Raw genomic sequence first — 23,448 nt, forward strand, 5'->3', positions numbered from 1 at the left:
TCTAAGCCTTGCTACCTTCGACTTCTTCTCAGGTTCAGATCCCCCCAGGGTTCCTGTTTAGAATACTCTCCGGGGTTTCCTGTATTCTCTTTCTAATTTCTCACCTTTGTTTTCTCACTTGAATGGATTAATTGGTGGTGGATGTGTAGTATGTAGAGTGGTAATAAAACATGTAGTATGGCAGGCGGTACACATACTAGTAGGATGCAGTAGAGAAACAGTAAGGAAGAATAAGAATAGCCAGCTAGCACCCCCCATTTCTTTATTTTTACCTCACTCACTCCCTCACTCACTCACCAACTTTCTTGCTGGGTTCCAGTTCTGTGCTGTAGTAGCACCACTGTCGATTATGGCGTCGATGGTTGCTTGATGATGATGATGCCAATGCCACTACTGTTGCTGCTCTCTGCTCTTAATCTGATCAACTCTTCTCACTCTTTCCCTTTCACTCCCTCACACTCACTCACTCACTCACTCGCCCACTGAACTCGATTCTCATGTCCCACACACACGCGCGTTCCCAAAACACACCACGCACACCACTGACTCGCTGTGATCTTGGTTGCCCTGCTGTTGCGGCTTAAGGGTCGGGTTGCTGCTCGGGGATTGGTGCTGCAGCACGGTCACCGCGTTTCCGATCCCCCAATCGCCAGCAAACACTTCGTCGCACAGCAAAACTGAGAAAGAAAGAAAGCAGTGCTGTTTTTCTTTTCTTTCTCCACTCACATTTTGAGCAGATGCACGCGCAAGATAATACACGCCCCAATTGAGATAGTGTGTGTGAAAGTATGTAGGTACAATATAGCTGTGAAGTTCTCCCTCCATTCACGAGATTCTGGGGTCGGTCGTCTCAAGGGCCCAGATGGCCTAATACAAAATTAAAGGGACACCACTAGCGCGACCCATTAGTGCAAGCGGAAACGATGAGACAGCCGATACCCCCTTCAGTCCTCTGAGACACCTTGAGGGGACTGAACTTCTTCGGCCGATGACGCCGGCCGTTTTCCTTTTGCTTGTGTTCAATTTCCTAAGCCCATCCAGGTTGATCAAACCACTCGCCGGCGAAAGAACGTGACTGACTTGACTGGATCTCTTTGACTGCAACGAATCTGAGTGGAAAACCCCGAGTGTTGAGAGCCCAAAAGAGTCCAAAAGAAGAAGACACCTCTCAACAACATTGACAGCATCATCACCACGATTCACGACCAGCACCACTGCCAACGCCTATCGACTTCATCCCCACCACATGCATATCATTTGTTTCCTCTTTTTTTCTTTCCCCCTCCCTAGCTACATACAACTTTTTTTTTCTTCACACCCCTCCTCCCTCTCCCCTCACCCCCCACCGTTAAGGGCCCCCAGCCGTACGCGCATGAAGCTGCATTCACATACTGCTGTACATGCCCTACCGGTATTATCACCGCAAGTACGTCCAATGGAATAGACTATATATTCACTAATGCCGCCACATGCTCGCCCCTCCATGTCCCCACAGTTAATGCAATGCAATGCCCGCGTCTCGCTAAAGCTGCCAAACCTCCCTCAGCCCTTTTTAACCACATCTCATCGCCAAACAGAGAAAAACTTGATATAAACGAGAAAATTAGCACGTAAAAATTATTTCCCTTTCTCGAAGCGTCTTAATCCTGGCCTCTACTGGACCAGACCAGACCAGAGGGAGGAAAGAAAAACCCTAAAACTAGAAAAAGCCAGGCTAGGTACTACTACTCTAACAGCCTTGTTATGCAATTCGACTATCGTGCATACAGTAGTCCCTTGCTTGGCCCTTCGGCAAGGCATTTAAATTTCGGATCCACGGCTAATGTACATACTGGCCTCACTGCGACACCGTTTAAGCGGAATTGATCCCGGCCGCCGCCTCAATACATGATATAAGAGGCTTTTCGTGTAATTTTTAGTACATAGTGCACACATGTCCTTTAGAGAGAAACAACTTCAATCCCCCCCACCTCCTCCCTTCCCTTCCCTTCCCTTCCCTTCCGTTCCTCTCTTCCCCATATGTCTCATAGGAGGTCTATCGAGTTTTTCAAATTGCACCCTACTCGTATCTAAATGTTTATTCACACCACACCTCAATTGCAATTGAAGTCCAGACCAACATCCATCCCATGCCCGGCTGACTCTCCTCAATCCGAAACAGGTGTGTCAGATAGTCTTAATTATGCGAGGACTGGGTTTGATGAAAGGCCATGAATATCACAAATCTTACTTCCCTATGGAGATGGAGAAACCTTAGAATTAACTTATAGCGGCGGCAGCGGCCCCTTTCTAAAATAAAATTTAAACTCAGTTGCTTTCTCCTTCCTTCTATCCCCCCCCCCCCCGGGGCTATATATCTGCCTGGCGAACTTTGCTCTGCACTTGCGGGCATATACCTTGGCTTCTGGACTGGGCCGGGTTTATTCTGCTGCTTCTGCTGCTGCAGTCTCTTCCAAAACTGCAGACTGCAAGTAACTCATCCATGATGGTGATGATTACAAACACGTCTGCATACCATCCCATATCTACCGGGATTCTCCATGCTCTACATTTAGGATCGTACCCTGCTCTACATCTTTCCCTTTCCCAAAACAAAAGAGGAAAGATTCTAGAAAATCTCCCGTTCCGTGCAAGAGCATACAGTAGCCGAACTTTTGTTTGTTTGTTCAACTCCCCGTTTGCGTCGTGCACTTGGCCGGGAGGCTCAATCTGCATCTGCCCGTCCCGATGTCGATGTCGTTCCCCGGAACTGCCGCCGCCGCGAGCGGGAGGTCAAACGAACGGGTGTTTGTTTTTTCTGATAACTAACACGGCTGTGTTTGGTTCTTTCATCTGTAGTTGGCTATGCTAAAAGCACAATTGGCTGAGCCGAGTATGATTGCCATATCTGCCACAAATGGGCGGATAGGTGTGCGGAAATCCCGATAGATACTGAAAGTCAAGCAAGGTTAAGGGCCCGGGTTACATATCTTGGGTAGGGGCCGGTAGGTACATAGTAACCACCATGCGGCGCGCACACAAGGAACAAAGAAGTCTCCAAGAAGGCCGGGTCCAACGATATAGCATCGACCCGTCAGTGATACCTCGATCCGGCAAATCTTTTTTTTGACAGATCTAGATGAGAGCCACCAGGTTTATCGAGGCTCCTCTTCTTCTAATCGTAAGCTACGATCAGAGGTTGGGCCGATTGATTGGATGTTGCAGGGTCACCCATTGCTGAAGCTGGGATGGATATGGATCGTGGAGTTTATATGACGCTGCCTCGTCGGGATATAGGATGTGGGCATTGGAGGGTTCAAGACAAAACATTTGGAACCCGACGTACGTACGTGGAGAGATGTAAGACTTGCATTGCACTGACAAGGAGATTTTTGGACAGTCTCGCAGCAGCGAGGCGGTTAACGTTGCATTGCTTTGCTTTGCTTCAACATCATCACGATCAGCTGTCCTGACGTGTCGTCGATAGGTGGGTGAGACCTTGTGAAGCCACGGTACGTGTGATGTACCTAGAGTGCATGTATGTACCTTATTGATTAGACATTGATATAAGACTCGCAATCCAATCATTGTCCAATATGGAGATACGACAATTGCACCTCATACAATCGAATCTACTCCTTCCAATATCAATATCAATATCACCAATATCCAATATCCAATATCCCATCACACAAACCCATCTACTCCTTCCAATATCCAATATCACTCCCGCAATATCCCATCGTCCCAATCCCTTACGTCGTCCCCCTTTGCAGCTCATCAAACTAACAAACACAAAGCTATCAAATCCGGATACGTATACAGCTATATAAAATCACCGGTCTGTACCAGCAAAGGGCGGAATTCAAATCTCGTTTCGAGAAAGTTTGTTTGTATCTAGGGTTTTCTCATTACCGAGTTTCAGCTGTCACTGATCTAGAAAGCCGCCCCCAACCCCCTGCATGCAGCTCAAACAAAACACGCGTTAATATTTGTCTGTTATCGCGTTTGTATTAGGTAGCGCGTTTATTCTTACGATTGGTTCCGGAGGAAATGATACGCGATCAGTGCCCTGACTACACACCAGTACCTACGTTATTGCACGGAGTAGTAATTAGAAATTAGATACATGCAGAGCAGTGGCACCTGAAAAAATTTCTCCTTCTCTCAGCGCCTGTAAGTCCATCAATTGTGTCCTACACAAAGGGCAAAAAAAATATCACAAAAGAATAATTTTAGCAACACCCCGTTTCGATCGGGGGACCTCCGGGTTATGAGCCCGGCGCGCTTCCGCTGCGCCATGTTGCTTGAGTGAATCAGCCGGGAATCGAACCCGGGTCGGGCGCAATTCATAAGAATGGCAAGCGCCCGTGATACCCCTACACCACTGAATCATGCTAGTGTGTTGGTTTAGATAGTTTATCACCCAAATAAACATTAGCTTACCTAAGTTTGCTTACATAATATTTATCATCATAGATTATCACTCGAAACACATCTAGATTTTGAGTTTCCTTCTTTAGAGTGGGTCGAGAATAGCAAGTTCTGGGCAGATAAATACTGATTATATGAAACCTTACCATAGTTAAAAGTGTTGATGTTTTGAGGAACTATGGACATTAATTACTGTCCCTTTGGCTCAATGGCGAACCTGATTCAATGGCGAATACGAACTTACTAGCTCATCAAACCCACAGAAACTACACTGCGCATGCGTCTCCTAAACTGACTGGTACCTTTCAACCGACCAGTTAGTAGATTAGCTATTGACCCGGAAAACTCTACTATCGAGTTAACATATATTAGCTTGTTATTATTAACTCATTGATTGTGTGTGGCCCATTCACATGTACTTGAAAATATTTATGTTTGAATTGGTAAAACGAAATATAAAATTGAATAGCAAGTAAGGGAGAAACCATTTTGGCCTGAACAAATTTTTAAAAACCTTGATTAGTGCATGTCGGACTGAAGAAATAATTAGAATTCGGGTCTTCAACAATAAAAGCTTTGTAATATGGTGCTTTTATCAACTGATTATGACTTCGAACGTTTGGGAATAAGTCATATCCCGCACTTTTCGCCACATATACTGGACCGAGCAACAGCTAACTGCATAACGGAGGTCACAGCGTAATTTTTTGGACCCTAGCGACATCCGGAAAGAAGTGTTGCCCAAGGGGCCCAGGGATGTAAAGGTTTCCGTTGCAAAGATTTATCTTATTTGGGGCACCAATTTAAGTTATTGCTTTGCGTTTCTTGGACTTTGAGGTAAATTGTCACTGACCTTGACCAACTAGATATTAGCTACTTAAGAAAGTGCTTTTGTCAGAGTCATGGTGGGAGAATTCGATTTTATCAGGCAACAGCTCCCTCGAGTTGCGTTACTTTTGGTTAAATTACTGACAGAGAAGGAGCTACCGTGACGCATGACAGAGGTCATCATATTCATGTTCCAGTATTCGATGGACCATTACTTTAATCGAGTGATAACTCATGATTAATTTATTACGGACGGACAGCACATGTACCTCAGATGTCCGAGTACTACATGCATTTGCTTTTGGTTACTGAAATTAGAACCAAATAAGATAAGAGTAGTTTAATTGGGCCTCTATCAGGCCATTATGGATTTTCTAGAGCTTTGAGACCCACATACTCGGGTCGGATTCTTTATCAGCGCTTTGACTTTTGACTAATCAAATATGGTATTTCGGGCATCTGTACAAGTTCCTAACCATTCTAAGCTCGCTTTCAGGTCATAGATGTAAGCTCTGACATGTGAGTGATGGCCCGTGTTTGTGGTTAAACCCTGAAACTAAGGCCTGAGGTTTGGTTTCTGCAGGTACACGTACACTACTTATTTCCAGAATATTCTCGGGAAACACGAATCACGTATCATATCGGTAGAAACTGCCCTTAGATACATCTTGTGCATATACTTGTTATGTGCGCATGGAATGTAGTGATAATCTCGAGAAGTATACTGATATGATTTCTCGGGCTTACCACCTCCGAATACCCGGGCCTCAAGTCTTGTGAAGGGATCGAAATAAGGTTAATCCTGCAGTTTTAACTGATGGAACGGTGTTGCTAATTTGAGACCAGCATCGTTGGAATTGCACTTGCACGTCTGACGGGTTTCCTTGATAAACGTGTTCATTCCCATAACACGGCAAATGAAGTCCTGTCGTCAGCCAAGTAATTATATTTTTATTGCCCTATGGGCAGTTCATTCCCCACAGTATGTACAATCATTTCTGCCAGTACCGTTGACTTAGCTGAATCTATAGGTGGCTATGTCGACACGAGGTCATGACAGGTGGCTAGTACAGTCAAGGTCACAATCATATATCTGCGAAAACCATCGTCCCCCCCCCCCCCTCCCAGACCAATCAAGTTACCTTTTCTGTCTCAACCCCACTTTTGGAGTCAACCCATTAGGTACATCGATCGATGTATCACTACTATTATGAGCTCGAATACAGCTGAACCCTCGCTATCGGATCGTGTCTGCCGAACCCTTGAAATTTGAATTCAACCACTATCGGAGATATCAACAACATATCACGAGAACATTATCATGCATGGACAATAATGCCTCTTCGCCGTACCAAGATCTCTTGGAACCCCTCATCAAATATCGGAGATATCTCCATTTCTACCATCCCGGGTTGTTGATGCAAGTTACTCTAGGGGGGATGGGGTGCAGTTCGTATCAACTTGCTGATTGTTGACTCTCTTATTAGCAGGCAGTGTTTTCTTCGGGGACTTCTTCGGGGGCTTTGGGTTACTTGATGTCATGATGTCAAATATAACCGGGCTTTGACAAGACAAGAGTTCAAGATACGGTCTTGGCAATGTGGTTGTTTTCTGGGTTGCCATCCAATAGAAACTCATGGGAAATCACTCGCTTGCTCGGAGCGGTCAACGAGAACCCGAAAATGATTTTTTTGTTCTGATTCGTCTTGATGTAGAAATCCCGCTAATGAATCCCTGCCTTAAAGAGTTGTACTTTCTTATTCTCTGTCTCTGCCCCGGGTACATGCGAGAAAATCTCGTATAAGGACGGTACGAGCTGAAACGGGTTTAGGTCGATCGATCAACCCTCCTAAGGTTTAGGTACAGTCGTGCACGGGTCATAGATGAGCATATACAGGGGGCTGGAACCAATTGAATTCCATGGGAATTGAGGGTTATCTGATCTGTTTCGCACCTTGGCAGATTCTTTGTCCTTACTAGGCTATGAGGTATGCCATCCATCAATCCTTCCTCATAATAAGCCTTATTCTTAATCGACATTATTAACCAAGGCAATTACTATTTCAAGTAGCATTCTTAAGGCAGTGCAGGAATACTAAGGCTAGTACCAAGGTCAGGGTCTCTATTAAGAAGCCATGCTCAGCCACTTGCAAATCCAGGTCTTACCAAGACTACCAAGATTTGCAGATCCCTAGACAACAACTCTTGGCTTTATATTGCGATTGGTCCCAATGCTTCTTACTGACAACAACGTGGAGGAGCCCAAGCTTTCGGTCGTGAATTCCTAAATTAAACCTATACCGCCGATAGGCAGATCGTCGGAATGTCGCATTTAAGTCTAAATAACCATATGCATGCTGGTTCTTAATCCCCCGCCATCTGATTCGGATTTTCTTTCGGGTATCTATGAATCATTATGCTTAGATACAGGGACCTCCCAATCTCCAATATACCCGCCAAGTGCACTTACTAAGAGGCTAGGTATATGAAACTTATCAAAGTGTGAGAAAAACGTGGCTCTGGTACACACCCTACATAGTGTAGGCGATGTTGGGCTTGATCTTGTGCTTTTCTCTTCCACTCAGCCAGTCTTTTGAGACCAAGGCGCCCCCGGGGCATTCACCAGATTTGTAGAGACGGGATAGGCAGAAAAAACATGATGCCTTAGTCACAGACATCAAATTGTTTATAATACTCTCCACCAATAAAACGGTTCGAAGAGGTTGCCAGGATTCTGGACAATAGTAACATGCCATATATGCCCAGCCAGTAAGAAGGCAGATGGAATAATTTCTCTTGGCTCAGTGATGTGTTCGAGCTTGGCAATATGTACCTATCAATTATCAACTCTTTTTATTTTCCCGTCAGCGGAGTTTACTCCGCCCACGCATGCGCACCAGGCTACTACATGTACTCCAGCTACTTGTACGTGATATACATAGCTCATCCCATACAATTCATTGACTAAGCTAAGAAACATTACTACCAGAGTGGGAAAAGAAGAGAGAGACCTATTTACAGACAACAAATCATAATAAAGACTAGAAACTAAAAATACTCTTTCGAAAACCTTTGGACATCAAAGAAATACTCCCCCCCACAGCCCAACCCAATCGTTAAGCATTTCCATGTACCGTTTCCCCCTAACCCTAACCTTGCCAAGCTATGCCGAGAATCTAGAAAACAAAAACACAATAATACGCCTTAACCTTTAGTAGAACCCCCAATGAAACAAAAAAAAGAACCGGGAAGGAACGAGTCTAGATTAATGAATGGAGTAGAACAAAAAAAAAAGAAAACTTTTAGTAATGACTGTAGTGTGATCCAGCCCACATGCACCCAATTATACATCCGCTGATGGGCTGTCTGGTCTCTCAGGCTCCTTGCCCTTCGCCTTCGCTGGTGGTTCCAACCCTAACCCACTATCAGTTCTGACAGCATCTTGGGGCTTGTTCGCTCCAGAGTCTGTAATTTCGTAAACGCCCTTGCCCGGACGAAAGCTGTAGCGCTCGCCGAGGATTCTGTGATTCTCGGCGTGCTCATCGCAGCAGTCCCAGCTGCCGCTATCCCAACAGCTGCTCCCGGCTGTGTTCACGACCAGAACTGAGGGTGGTCTGCTGGTGATGCACTCGTCTACTAGCTGCCATGATCGTTGAGGCGCTGTAGCGGCTGGGGGTGCTGGTGGTTTCTGAAGTTTTGCCTCGGCCATCTCCTTCTCCTTTTCCTTCTCCTTCTGGTGTTGGCCCTTTTCCCAGCCTACGCGGAAGGCATACATGAATGCGGCGATGAGGAGGAGAATGCCGAAACCGGCACCTACGGCAATGCCGGCAATGGCATTGGGGTGGAGGCCGCTGTGGCCATCATCATCTCCCTCCTCTTCGCTGTTGGTTTCTTCGGGAGACGAGGAGGAGCTAGTCTCGGATGGGCTCTCGGTTTCCTTATCCACAGTACTGGAAGCGAGATCGGAAGGCACTGTCTCGTGGTCTCGGGGAAGAATGATTGTGGTGGTGGCGGGAGTGGGAGTGGGCGTGGGAGTAGGCGCAGATCCTTGAATATCACTAGTGAGAGAAAAAAAAAAATTTAGTTTCTGCCAAAGATGGAAGGAGGTATTTGTTTGTTCATCCAAGCTAAGGGAAACCTTAATGTAATAGACGAACCTTATGATAGGAACTGAAACTGCAGATGCAGTTCCATACTCTCTTCTAGAAATGGGGTGCGCAGATGAGGCAGGTAGTGTGACAAAAATCACAAGCATGAGAAAGGCTGTGAAAGCCATGATCGATTGTTGGAACATTGTTCTTTGCTCAAGTAGAGAATTCGAGACGGTTTTATATTCTGTTTATCTATCGTACTGTTCGTCGTGAGTTTGCAGCAACTCTTGGTGTGTAGCGGCAGGTGTTGAAGCAATATCTCATTAGAATGTTCTGTCGAAATGGTGCACCGAGGCAGGTTAGAGTAAGTTGAGATGGATGAATAAATATTGATATGAGATGTGAACGACGAAGTGAACGTCGGGGGGATGCCGTTGAGTATATAAGCCCTGGCCCCTTGGCGCTAGCTTGAGGTTTTGGATGGGACGACAGGTAGGCATACCTGGTGTGCCTGGTAAGATGGGAAAATGTGGCTTGTGATGTGACTCGATAATGGAAGAAAAATTTCTCTTTGCTCGAAATCACCCCAGGCAGGCACGGAAGGAAAAGAAAAGAAAGCAAGACCTGGACCGTGATCTGAAATCAGGGATGACCCAACAAAGAAGGAGAAGGGCTGTTCTAGCTCCGGCAAATACCCGAGAGGCGAGGGAGACTCAAGCTTCGTTGACCTTCAGATGGTGCTTGAAAGGAGTGACGACATTATCTAAGGGACGCCCACTGGCAGATGGACGCTGAATCGGGGGTTGTTGTTATCTCACTCGCATAATCTCTCAATCACTCGACCTGCAGCCCCCACTAGCTGGTACCCACCTGCTGTCTTCAATTCTTCTTGCTCGTATCCTCTGCGCTCTGCGCACCGCCTGTGTGCAGCTCAATTCCACCTCTGGCCGTTACATCGGATTGAAAATGCACTCGACTATGTTTGTTGGGAAACTCCACAATTGAGTACAGATGAACCATGTCCTTGGAGTTCATAATAAGAACTCGGCCATGCTAGCAAGTCGATCTTCTTCGAGAACTCCCACTTCTGATAGAAATTTGATAGAGTTTCACCATAGCAGGGGTTGACTTTGAGAGTCGTCAATCCTTTCCAAATGTCTCATCCAAAAATCACAGGCAAATAACTTGGGCAAAACCCCCCCGAATCATGATGCATGGCTTCCTTCCTTGCCGAATTTTTTGATGGCACAGTTGTTCCGGTTCATTTTCCACGCCCCACCCGATATTCCGCAGGGTTTGGCGAGCCCGGACTAACCGCGTTTGTGACGAGTCACGCCAAAACCCAGGGGAAGAAATCTTGGGATCTGTGCAACCGTGTAACAATTCGACATGGTGGGAAATGTGTCGCGTGCCCTCTACCCAAACCTGAACTGAGGGGCGAACCCCAGCCAGAAACCACAACCTACTTTACATACACATCCAACGGCTTCACTCGCATGCTTAGCAACCAATACACAATGCATTTTCACGATCATTACAGCCGCAAAAACAATGACTCGCTTTGTATACGATTCAATGAGTCCCGAGAAATTCACTCAATCAACTTCCGATAGCTGATTGGATGGGGAAATGGTCTTGACAAAGATACTGGAATCAGAAGTAGCATCCCTGCCTCAAGAAAGAGTCTAGCACATACCATACATATCTTTAATCACCTAGGCGGGGAAAGATACGCGCTGTCTCAACATATCCATATTATGTGGCGCACAGGTACGTAACTAGATACCAGTCGTCAATTGAAATTCAATATTCTGTGCGTTGCAGGGCGACACGTGAAGAGGTTTTCACCTACCAAGTGACAGCTGAACAAGCCTTGACTCTCAGCATGTCACCCACTGCACCATCAATAGTTGCCGAACCCGTACCGTACTTGCTGCATATGATCTTTTGCGTCCAAGTTCTTGATCAGTCCCGTGCGGTTCGCCGGCCTTATAGCGAAAAAAAAAACAAAACATCCTAGCATCACATTTTATTGAATCTTCCGGCGAGGTATAAAAAACTTGGATTGTAAGGACATGCATTAAAGAAATTGAGTAGAGCACCTAGATGATTAATTGATCAAGGCTGGGAGTACCATATCAAGCCAGTAACGCACGGGTACTCTATGTTTTGCCAACTGAGATTTGCCATACCTACAGCCCCTTTCTCTTGTACCTAGGTCCCAGCTATTTACCTCCTTAAACACCTAGCTGTTGTGTTTCCCACAAAATTCCGTGACCCATAATCTGAGCACTTTCAGCGGGATTTATCGATAGGTAGTTCTGTCGCTAGTAACCTGAGACCAAAAATATCTGGTTCATCAAAGACACCAGGGCGCAATCACACTCTGTTGGAATATCCGAGTCCCCAAGGACTTGGCAATTATGTTTAAGGCCTATCTTAGGCCCCCCTCGATCCCAGTAGCAGGGAATCGGAAGATGCAGATCATTACTATTTCCCAAGCCTCAAGAATGCTGAAATTCAGGAAGCACATAAAGAAGCGGCAAAACACAAGCCGTCGATACCTAAGTTCATGCGGGCTTTTGTTAGAGTTAAACAACTGAGGCCTGGTATCGCACTCGTGATGATCTCCAATGGATAACATCATGATTACTTCAATTTTACTAAACTTATGGGAAAAGAAAATCGATCGCAACCTACCCTGACATCAGTCCTCTGGTTTTATATCGAACTCTCTCCCAAAATGTGACACCAGTCACAGAAGAAGTCAATTCGAATGTTATGCATGCAAGAACCGATATGGTGTTCCCGGAACTCCATCCCGGCCTAATAGATTCTCTCTCGGCAAGGTATAATACTAGTGTCCCTTGTGCCCTCGTGCTTACTCCCTTCTTTAAATGAGAAAACCGAGAAGCTAACATTTTTCTCCTAGTATTAACCCAGATAGAGTGCTCCAAGACGGGTCTTTACTCCACAGCTAGCTAGGTATGGCTACCGTTCTCGGACAATTATTTTTTGAGTTCAACCTTCAACCCCGCCGTGATATATATAACGCAGATAATATAGTGATATTACCGTGAATATTGGAATTTTTGCCAACGACCGTGTTGAGTCCTAGCCATGGGGTATGCAGCCTAGCTAGGTTGCATAGCGTCCTGTCGATTCCTCGGACTATTCTCTAGACTATGTAGGCCAAGTCTTTCTAAGGCATGCACGATGGTCTTGGGACTTTACATTGAGTGCTAGGACGGAGTAAAGTCTTGGGCAAAAAGGCTCGCAAGAACCAAGGTGCTTCAAACCCTTCTCTAATAATGACTTATTCCATGAATGTTCTTGCATATTCATCTGCAGCCCAGTTTGTACCTGAACAACCAACCATACAGCATATGAAAGTTCGAGCGCCACGCATATGCGGACTTTTCCGAAACTCCAGGTGATAAGGGCAACACATAAAGATGTCCCTACAAAGCCACCACTCAGATGAGGACGCTGGCGGGATGTTACATTCTCACTGGTTCCAATACCGAAGATCTAGGAGTCTTTATGCGGCCCAAAAGCCAAGGGTCGGTAAATATGATCATGATCGTGCTGCGTAGAAGTCTCTTGAGACTCTGGAACCGGGAAGATACTGAGTTATGTGCATGAAGCCACCTTTCATAATAAGATAATAGGTAGGAGTATTGTATCGCTGTGTTATCTAGCAAACGCGTGCGCTTGTGATCTTCAATATGGCGTCATAATAATCTGGCTCAGGGTTCCGGTCCTCTTGGCGCAACCGCGATCACGCATATCGCGTTACTTCTGAGGAAATTATCATAATTCTGGTTCCTTAAAGAAAGTGAAGGCGCAGTGGGATGCGTTTTATCATATGTATTGTCAATTAGCCATTACTAGAACAATTATTTTAACTTTTGCGGGAGGCTTAGACCTCATAAATAAATGATTTGCAAAATCCAAGTCTTTTTAGCGCCGAAGATGAAGCGGTCATCCGCGGTATATATGTGCATAGCATGATCCATGAGGCCGGCGTTTCTTGGAAATTATAATATTGGTTGTGTCCCAGTGGTATTGGCAGCGTTCAGTGCCAATGTTAGTTCACCCGGTCTTGTAACCTCAGTGACGGATTCCTATGGGCAATTCAGCTTACTAACTGTCAGTCGTGATCACCATTGTGATGGTAGTATATTATGCATACCTAATTTATAATTTATTAACCGTTTTAACCCAAAGCGCTTTAATTTACACACAGAAATACCACTGTACATCAAGGCCAGACTAATCACCATTGGATATGCGTGAATACAATTCAGATACCCGGAGCCAAGGCGTATCGAAGCATATGGAAACCAGACTTATACTCTTATACTCTGCGTCGGCCGAGCTGTATCGCGGTATTCCACGCACCCTCAAAACGGACAGAATCATAAGGTATCACTCGGTGATAGTGGTTACTTAACTTCAAGGACAATATGTCTTTTTATTCATTATATAGTCTCGCCAGGTACGTAACGGAGTGTGTGTTTAGAATCGTAGATCTTCTTATGTAAGCAAATACATCTTTATATCATGAATTAGTGATCACAATCTAGTGGGAGCATGAGGTAAACTTAAGGAGAATTGGGGGCATAGCAGCCACTGCAGTATTAACTCACTAACATAGACGACTTTCCTAGCCACTCGGACATTCAACGGTGATTGGTGGAGAGAAGGTGCGGGAGCCGGTTACTACGTTGATCTTCTCTTTTCTGCGTTAACGTGGGTGTCCGAGTGGCTAGGGAAGCCGTCTATAAGTGAGTGTATAAATGTACGTTATGAATAGCAGCAACAATCGCTGTTAAGGATCGGTTGATTGGTGTATGTGTGGAGAATGGACAAGATTGGGGATGAACTGAGTAAGAGAGGAGGAAGGGATTCAGGATGAACAAGAAGAAGAAGAAGAAGAAGAAGAAGGGTCCATAAGTGCATGTACATGTAGTCGTTTGAGACCCGTCAGGTATACGTATACGTGTAACAGCTCCCATAATTCATAGCCATTACGTACTTCACCATTTCTACCTTATGTATACAATTACAGGTGTTCCAAACGTGACACGCGCGATGCACAAAACGCATATACATGTGCTTGAGTGTGTCTAGCAAACAATTAATGAATTATTAATCGATCAGTTGAGTGTGTCTACATTCCAAGTGAACCTCATTTCAACCGAGTGATAACCGGTGATACACATTGATCATCGACGCCGTTTCATACCAACGACTTTTTACATAATGGCGGATTTCTTCTCTTTAAATCTAACTCGAATGCATATTTCGAAACCGCCTACGTAACTTCGTCCTCAGCTCATCGCTTTCAACATTCAAGCGGAGACTTCTGTGTACCATGTGTTTCAACCAGCGTTCACGTCACTTCTAGAATACCCTGAAGGCACTACCAATCATCCAACTATCACCCCAAAAAATAAACAAGTAAAGTTAAGTGGCTACTATCCAATTCTATCCAGTTTCCATACTAGCCACTTACCATATATATCCGGCGTGCACAACTGCAGCCAACAACCCATCACCTCGCATCCACCCATTATCAAACACTCACCCACATCACAAACAACCTTTCCGCCAACATGAAGATGCACGTTTCCACTACCGACACCGGTCGTCAAGTCTCTGTCCAGTACGCCCGCCACCCTGATGAGGCCGAATCCGATGAACAAATTGACATCGTCCAAACCATCCAAACTGGACAAAGCGCCCCTCCTCGCTCCAAAGGAAACACTGCCGTATAGATTAGCCCACCATCTTTTGCTCTATGAGAAATACTGACGCTTCCCAGGAGTGCTACATCCACATTCCACGTGGAGCGAATTTGAACGATTATCTCCCCGTTAAGACCGCGGATAAAAATCGGAAGGGCTGAAGTGATCAGGGTCATAGAGTTGTTGAGAGGGTAGGCCTCAGGCTTAGGAAGGCCTTGTGGGCACCCGGTTGGCAAGTCGTTGGAATTAAGGCAAGAGTGGAGGATAAAATCATTTAAGCTTTTATGTCAAGAAATTCGAAACCCACAATAAAGAGATAAATAAGCAAAAACGGTTCTCTATTAGTCTGAAAGGCATTAATTATCCTATCCTCTCTGTGAAAATAAGCCCCAATTCGTTCTTATTAGAATTCCAGATCTTCTAATATCTGAGCCACAACTATAAATTTTTTAAATACTAGAATCTCCACCATACAAACCAATGCGCAAACCAACCACCCGCAGCTGCTACAAACAATTAATGAATTATCAATCAATAAATCAATAAATCACCTGCAGTTGGTGTCCAGTTGTATCTGATCCAGGGTTAGGGTTTCCGTTCATACACCTTTCGTACACCCTTGTGGCTTCTTCTATTAAGACACCTATGCGTAGTCAGGAACCTCACCAACCTCGATGCTTTGATTCAGACTTCAAGACAATACACTCATCCATCACCCATCATCCATCCGTTCATTGGTTATATTATTACGTGACCGGAAGGCCTTACTCGGTGTATCACATCACACCTACTCGAGCTCAGAGCATGAACACACATACCTATCGTATCGATACGAGCTCACGCGATATTTATCATGAACACATAGTAGAACCCACTCATCTCCATCAGACGACGGACGCTGCTCGGTCTCCGGCGTGTGGTAGTCGACATATCTCTTGGCAACCACGGATTATTGCTACCGACCTTCCGGATGCAGAATTAGTACCGGCGGTAACTAATCCACCCAAGCCCAATGATTGGCCGAGCATGCAGTAGAGCAAGAGCTGAATAACATTCCAAACCCGCAAAGAGAATACCTACATCACTCAATCCGCAATCAAATACTTAGTTGGAATGAATAAAAGGTACATCTCCGGAAGCACGATCAGTGCCGGAGAGCCTAAAAAAAAAAAAAAGATAGCTATATAACTAGCATTCCCGGGCCCAAATTTTCATTGCACTCCTAAGTCCTTAGCATTCCATCGCCAACACCAAAATAACTGAACCAATTGATCATGGCTGCTACAGAAAACGGCATCAAGACAGCCATGGCCACCCCCGCTAGAAAGTTCTCGATACGCACCGCGACACCCGCCGACGTGCCCCGCCTCGCATCCATCGGCGCCGCCGCACTTATCGACGATGCCTTCTACAACGTGCTATACCCGCGCCGCCGCGAGTTCTACGACGACTACCTCCACTCCTGGGAGCTCAAGCTCCAGAAGGGAATCCTCTCCGACATTGTCTACCTCGCCGTCGAAACCGACATAACCGACGAGTCCACAGGGCGATCCAAGAAGGAAATCGTAGGCTGGGCCGCCTGGGAGCGCATGGGGACCTCTGCGGAAGCCGAGAGGATCCGGGCTGAGGGGCAAGGAGTACTGAAACGTATGTTTTCCGCAATGCTATGGTGTAACATACACCACCTATGTTCCCGTGCTAACTTTCCTTTCCGTAGGACTGGAGCATAGACTGTTGACACTCACGAACACCTACGTCTCCCCGCTCATTCGTTTTGTTCTGCGTACACCCGATGATCGCTCCGCCGACGCCGCGGCACTAGCGAAGCTCGAGGCTAGTCATCCAGCGTTTCTGGCGGAGATGTTTTCAGGGATATACACCGAGCACTGGCATGTTCTCATGCTTGCCGTTGACCCGAAGTGGCAGCGGAACGGGATCGGGCAGATGCTTGTACGCTGGGGTCTCGAGAGGGCGCAGAAGGAGGGCGTGTGTGTGGGGTTGGAGGCGAGCGATCCGGGGGCTCCGATGTACTTGAAGCTAGGGTTTGAGGAGATTGGGAGGTTCCACACGCCGAAGGAGGGGCTACATTTTCCTGCCTTGGGGTGGAGGCCGAGAGGGACGGAGGGGAATGATGCGGTGGTGGGTTAGGTTTGCAAATTTGGGCACCGGTGACGGATGCATTGTGCTTTTGGGTTAATCGGTTGATCAACACAAGCAAGGGGTTTTGCAATTGGCTAACAACGGCAGCCAGCGACATTTACTATGGATGTACACCACTATAAATAATGATAATTCTTTCCGGGGATTAGTTTTGTCACTGTGGGACGTCTTTTTAACTATCGTGCGGAAGAATGGCTTGGCTGGTGACTGAAATCGAGTGATATTTCGTGATCGTCACTATCAAACCGGTGCTTTTTTTTCTCGCGGACCCAAGCGGAGTGTCCGTTTCAAATTATTCATAAATCTTTCAATAACCGAGTAACCTGTAGCCACACAAAACCCCCACTTGAAAACGGGCATAGAATAGACATCATTGTAAGATTGAAATGCATTAATTGCCCTCTCTATATTTAAAAGCTTTCTACGCCCAGCAAGTTTTTATAAACCACAAATCTACCCATAGTAACAATAAGCCGCTATACCAACACAACACTATCCAGATTCCCAACAGTCCAGCCAGATTTACCAATTCCATCAACATCACAGCTTCACCACCACCACCACCACCACCACCACCAACCCCCAACAACACCACCAACAATGTCTACCAACCCCAGCACCCGCCTCGCCGACCTCCGCGCCCAAATCCAAACCCTCACCACGCAGCACGAGATCCTCCAAAGCGAGCACCTCTTCCTCGGCTCCTACATCTACACTGGCGGCACGCTCGGCACCTTCTTCAGCTACGCCGTCAGCGCCGAGAAACAGGTCTCGGACCCCAAGGAGTGGGAGGACATCCAGGCGAGGAAGAGGCAGATTGTGAAGAAGATGGAAAATATCCTTGCGGTGAGAGAGGAACTGAGGGGGAGGGAGATGGAGGTATTGGGGTTGGCATTGTGAGTGGTGTGGGGAGGGGAAAGGGGAGGTAATGGGAGAGGGCAGAGGGGCAGAGAGGCAGAAGGAAGCTAATGGGAACAGGAGGTTGCTTTTGCGTGTGTTTTGAAGAAGTAAAGACCGTGAGCACTGATAGAGTAGCGCAGCGTAATGAATTGAATTAAGTTTTACTTTGACTATCAAACACGTGAATCTAATATGTACTGCCCTTAATTCTTTCGCGCTCGGAGAAACTCTGACCCTGACGACCTGGGCAACCAGCTCACCCACCCAAAATGCCACCCCCCCCCCCCCCCCCCCAAAACGGTATATCAAATTCAACTGCGGAGACTGAATAAACCTTTAAAAGATTCTATACTGAGGGGTATTTGGTAGTATTATTAACGGCACGGGGATGTATCACTAAAACGTTCTATTAACTGGGTGATACTATCGAGAGATATATTTGGAGAAGGGTGTCAACGGAGCTCGGAGTATCAACGGCGTATAGGGGGGAGAGGTCTATTTAATGGAGGGGTTGGGGGGGCGGTCTTGGACTGGACATATATGAGCGACTACGGTCCTTCAGGAGGGGCGATAGAGACAAAAGGCCTGATACAATTAATTGGAGTAAAAGGATCAATGGATATATATCCTCACGCAAAATCAGTATCTCGCGGTCGCGAGGTAGGCTATACTACATGTAGTGTTATGTACTATTCGAGGATCACGGTGGAGGACGGAAGTATGCTACCGACTCACTAGCTAGCGCTCATGGGTTTTTAAGGGAATTCGAAAATTACCTACCATCAACCACTTCCCGTGGCCTAACAAGCTGAAGTGTCGCCCAGAGGGGCCGAGGTCGATAGCTCGAACCTCTCAGACTTGGTGGGAAAACATACACTGTGTGACTGGGTAAAGGAGCAGAGCGGGATGCCTCTCCTTTTTGCTGCTTTGGACCTTGGAACATGGAATTTCCTTTTTTTTTTTTTTTTTTTTTTTGCTCCGTTTTTTGAAACTTTGAACGACACCCACGAACTCCTCGAGGGTCGTACTAACTCATAAGATGTATTATAATGCCGATATTTCAATATAGCAGTTGCGGAGATATATATCATTAATTAGGTATTTGCACCTATGTCAGCCAAGGTCTAGGTCCAGATAATAGAATACCCCAGAACGCAGTATTTTATTTCCGTGTAGAATACCCTGCCTTGCTGGTTGCAGAGAATTTCCAACCAAGCCCATATCTAGAGGGCACGTAAATTTTTCTATCACAAAGCACAAAGAACAACTTCTTTTCGACGCGCAATGATTTTTTTCTCCTGGCTTAGAAACTAACCACTACTACGGTACCGAATCATTGTATTCCCCAAGTGCACTCCACCTCCGCCCAGCCCCCGCCCACCTGTCCCAGTAACTACGCCGAGTGAGCAGCCATGACTCTCATTCCCACCACCCACCCACCACTCCTGCCAACCCATCCACATTCCCAACACGCCAAGCCGCAACCTACCCGACTCTCCCCTACTAACCCACTAACCTACTAATCTACCCACTACCAACTCCATTCCACTCTAGTCCACTCCACATCCCAAACAAACCTCCGAAACACCGCACGCCATTGGCCCGGAGCAGACGATGTATTAAGAAATAAGACCTGCCCATCACATCACGTACATACTGGTTCACTCTGCAATCTGGATCTGAGTCTGAATGTCTGAATGATTGCCATCGCACACATCCACATCGCACGCGCAGTGCATCCCTCATCGCATGTGTATGATGATGATCCAACGCCACGATCATCATCACCCTACATAGATTAAAATAAATAAAAAAAGCTTAAATAAATAGCTCCCCGCACTAACTATACCAACGTCCACACGTCACTTCCCGCTTGGCTGGCTGGCTGGCTGGCTGGCCGCGCTGGCCGGTTTTTTTTTTTTTAACTTTTTAGATATGCCAACTAAATTCCTGATATTCGTTTCGTTTTTCGTCTCTCTACGTAACTAATCGTAACTATACTACCCTGCCCTGCCCTGCCCTGCGTACGCGTATGCTATTATATATATACCAGCCTGCCGCGCATACCTCCCCGCAAACCACGTAACTAACTCCTTGAGCTGTATCTGTATCTGCTGTATCTGCTGTATCTTTGACATGAGATGAGACAGAAAAGAAAAGAAAGAAAAATGCAACGAGTGTATCATGTAGTAGTAGTAAAAAACCCGAGATCTCAACATCATGAAGAAAAGTAGAAAAAAATGGTAGCAAAGAACCAACCAACCAACCGCCATGAAAAACTAAGAACAAAAAAATACCACACCTCACAACAAACTCCAAACAAAAAAAAAGATACTATAAAAAACGCATCAAGGGGTAACGAGAAAAAAAATAGTAAGAAAAAAAAATGCAAACGCCCGCTCACACTCCTAAATCAATTCATTAAAAAGCCAACCACATTGCTATCAAACAAAAGAGAAAAGATCGATCAATGATGCTTCTGGTGCATATAAACCACACAAGTGTACCTACGTACCACACACAGTCAGCATTCCATCCCCACGACGATCCTCACATACAAGGCAAAACAAAAAAACTCACCCAGCACAACACGAGACCTCCATCCCATGCAAACAATACGGGCACCTCGTCGCGCCCCCATTCTCCACCATGCCCCTATACATGACGCTCGGCAGATCATGCCAATACTTGCACCTACAGCAGATGACAAACAGCTTCGCAATCGGCTTCGGTGGTGTCGGCGGCCTCGACCCCGACGACCCCGCCGACCCGGACTCCAACGCGGCACCGGAGCTCTTGGGCCTCGAGAAGTAGTCCTGCTGCTGCTTGATTGTCGAGCTGCTCGATGAGTGCTTCCCCATGCTCTTTGGCTGCTCCAGCTTCTTCTTCTCGTCGCCCGAGACGCTCTCCGAGTCGATTTCGTTGCGGAGCGGGGAGCGCGATTTGCCCTTTCCTGTTGAGTCCGAGACCTGCTGCTGCTTTGAAGACGATGCCTGTGACGCGGGGAGGACCTGGAACTTCTGGTTGATGCTTCCGGCGGGCGACGATGAGCCTGAGTTCTGCTGTGAGCTGTCTGCCGAGCCCTGGCGTGAGTTTGTAGCAGCGGTGGTCTGACTATATTCAGAGCTAGCCTGGTATCCTCTGTCGCTCTCCGACTTTTCACCGTCTCTTGAGTCTGGGGGACTCAGTGGGCGTCCCTTCTTCAATTGGCTCTCCAGCAGCTGCATCTGTCTCACCGCTACATCCAGGCTCACAACATCACTGGCCGACGCAATCTTACTCGGGTCCACCACCGGCACCGGCGGCGCGCTGCTGTCCGAAGATGACGAATACCGACCACTTTCCCTCTTTGTCCTCCTCCCCTCCTTCGCCTTCTCCGCATTCCGCTCCCTTGTCGCCATCCCGCCCAGAATCCCACTGACCCCCGTGCCCTCCACCGGACTAGCCGGCGCAACAGGCGCGACACTCCCCTCCCTCAACGCAGTCTGCGACGCCCTCTTTGACGACGCCGTAGCGCTCTCCGCCGCCTTCTGCGCCCTAAACTCCTTATACTCCTGCGCATACGCACCATGCTTCGACCTCTCCCTGCTCGGCGGCCTCGTGCTGGAAAAGCTGCCCTTCCGCCTATGGATCCACCCGCCGCCATCGCCCACGCCTACCGGCGACACATCGCTCTCGCTCCCGCTGCTCAGCGCCTTCTCGTTCCGCGCCGTCGACGACGAGTTCCCACCCCCCATCATCGTCAGCTTCCACCCGCCCAGGAACGAGCTCACCGCGTCCGACTTCCTCCTCACCCGCCCCTTCGCCGGCGGCTGCTGCTCAAACTCCTCGTTCGCTGTCGGCGGCGACGGCGACGGCGTGTGCTCGGCTGACGACGGCAGCGCGATGGGCTCCTCCGCCGTTATCGCATGGCAGATATACTCTCCCTGCTGCGCGGGCTCCGCCGACTCCCCCGCTGGCGCTGGCTCGGGCTCTGGATGAAAGTACATTGACGGGCGCTTCCTATCCGGGACTGGCGGCGCCGTTGGGGACGGGAGCGACGTGGGGCGATACTTCTGGCGCCCAGAATACGTCGGCGATGCCTTTGGCTGGTGGTGCGCGGTGTTGTCATTCTTATTAATAGCATTGTTAGCAGCAGCGGCGCCCGTGGCGACGCCCGGCAGATCGAATCCAAATCCGCCAGACTGAAACGACGGTAGCGGCGGCAGGATCGGCGACCCGTTGGGCGTACGCGCCAGGATTCTTGGCGGCGGCGCCAGATCTGTCAGGTCCAGGTTCGACGGGAGCGTCTTGGATCTCGTGTGCATATTAGTAGTAGTATTATAGTTATTAGCTGGCGGCGGCGACACTGATGCGAACAGATTATTCGGGTGCTGCGCGTTGGGGATGTATGATATCTGGGGAAGAGGAGGAGGAGGAGGAAGGAGCGAAGATGAGGTCGAGGGAGGGACAGACGGGCTATTGTACGAGTCGTACGAGAAGGCCTTGAATGCGTCCCTGCCCTTCCCCCTTATAACCTGTGGGGGCGGCGATGCGTGGATTGCAGGCTGCTGGACATGCTGTACAGTCTGCGGTGTCTGTTGGACATTTGCTGGGAAGCGCTCTTGGTTCGACGACGCAGGTGGTGAGCTGTACACGGAAGATACCGATCTCGGTGATGCCCCAGGATTCTGATTCTGATTCTGCTGCTGCTGACCCTGCATCTGAACCTCCACCTGAATCTGCTTCCCCTGCCGAACCTCCGATTCGGGCGGGGGCGTCATCAGTCCCGAGTACAGCGCCGCCGGTATTGGAGGAGGATGCCCAAGGGGGAAGTCGCCCGTCTGCGCCGACCAATCGCCAGCGCGCGGTTCGCTGCCCCTCCTGCCCTGCTGGGAGGCTGGGTGAGACGCTGTCCATGCCTGGTGGCTGGCATCCGGGGGGTTGGATTTGCTCGATGAGGGCCGCGAGTATGTTGATGAGCCGGCGGATGAGGGGAGCCGCTGGTGCGCGGTGGTGAGCGATGGCGGGGGGTTCTTGCGTCGGAGCTTTTTGGGCGTCTTTTTGGGCGTGGGCGACGAAACGTCGGTGGTGGTGGGGGGAGAGAGCAGCGGTAGTGTGAGGGAGGGCATGGTTTCTTTTTTGGGGGAGGGTTTGTTTGGATGGGAGGCTGCTATTAATTGGCCGTTTTAATGGGTGCACGGTTTGCACGGGGTGCTGCTGTTAAGGGTACTGATGCTGTTGATCGATGGTGGGGATGATAGTGGTGGGAAACTGATTGAAGTGATAGTGACAGTGGTGGGATATGATACGTAGATGCCTTG

At 47.8% G+C, this 23,448-nt stretch overlaps 5 protein-coding genes across 5 annotated transcripts; 3 read left to right on the top strand and 2 right to left on the bottom strand.

Annotated features, from left to right (window-relative positions):
* Positions 1-8,584: 8,584 nt before the first annotated feature.
* H6S33_012017 (uncharacterized protein) lies at positions 8,585-9,535 on the bottom strand (the record flags this gene model as incomplete). Its single annotated transcript, XM_044843382.1, has 2 exons — positions 8,585-9,299; positions 9,399-9,535. The coding sequence occupies 2 exons, from the start codon at positions 9,533-9,535 to the stop codon at positions 8,585-8,587; spliced, it is 852 nt and encodes a 283-aa protein (XP_044695685.1).
* Positions 9,536-14,953: 5,418 nt separating this feature from the next.
* H6S33_012018 (uncharacterized protein) lies at positions 14,954-15,246 on the top strand (the record flags this gene model as incomplete). The annotated part of the gene is made up of 2 exons (XM_044843383.1): positions 14,954-15,109; positions 15,163-15,246. 2 exons carry the CDS (start codon positions 14,954-14,956, stop codon positions 15,244-15,246), a joined length of 240 nt encoding a protein of 79 aa, XP_044695686.1.
* A 1,113-nt stretch (positions 15,247-16,359) lies between these two features.
* Positions 16,360-17,233, top strand: H6S33_012019 (uncharacterized protein; the record flags this gene model as incomplete). Its single annotated transcript, XM_044843384.1, has 2 exons — positions 16,360-16,732; positions 16,803-17,233. 2 exons carry the CDS (start codon positions 16,360-16,362, stop codon positions 17,231-17,233), a joined length of 804 nt encoding a protein of 267 aa, XP_044695687.1.
* Positions 17,234-17,845: 612 nt separating this feature from the next.
* On the top strand, positions 17,846-18,145 carry H6S33_012020 (uncharacterized protein; the record flags this gene model as incomplete). The annotated part of the gene is made up of 1 exon (XM_044843386.1): positions 17,846-18,145. The coding sequence occupies one exon, from the start codon at positions 17,846-17,848 to the stop codon at positions 18,143-18,145; it is 300 nt and encodes a 99-aa protein (XP_044695688.1).
* Positions 18,146-20,721: 2,576 nt separating this feature from the next.
* On the bottom strand, positions 20,722-23,256 carry H6S33_012021 (uncharacterized protein; the record flags this gene model as incomplete). Its single annotated transcript, XM_044843387.1, has 1 exon — positions 20,722-23,256. One exon carries the CDS (start codon positions 23,254-23,256, stop codon positions 20,722-20,724), a length of 2,535 nt encoding a protein of 844 aa, XP_044695689.1.
* Positions 23,257-23,448: the final 192 nt, after the last annotated feature.

The sequence above is a fragment of the Morchella sextelata genome, assembly GCF_020137385.1.
Source record: "Morchella sextelata strain SCLS chromosome Unknown scls_7, whole genome shotgun sequence".
NCBI classification, from domain to species: Eukaryota; Fungi; Ascomycota; class Pezizomycetes; order Pezizales; family Morchellaceae; genus Morchella; species Morchella sextelata.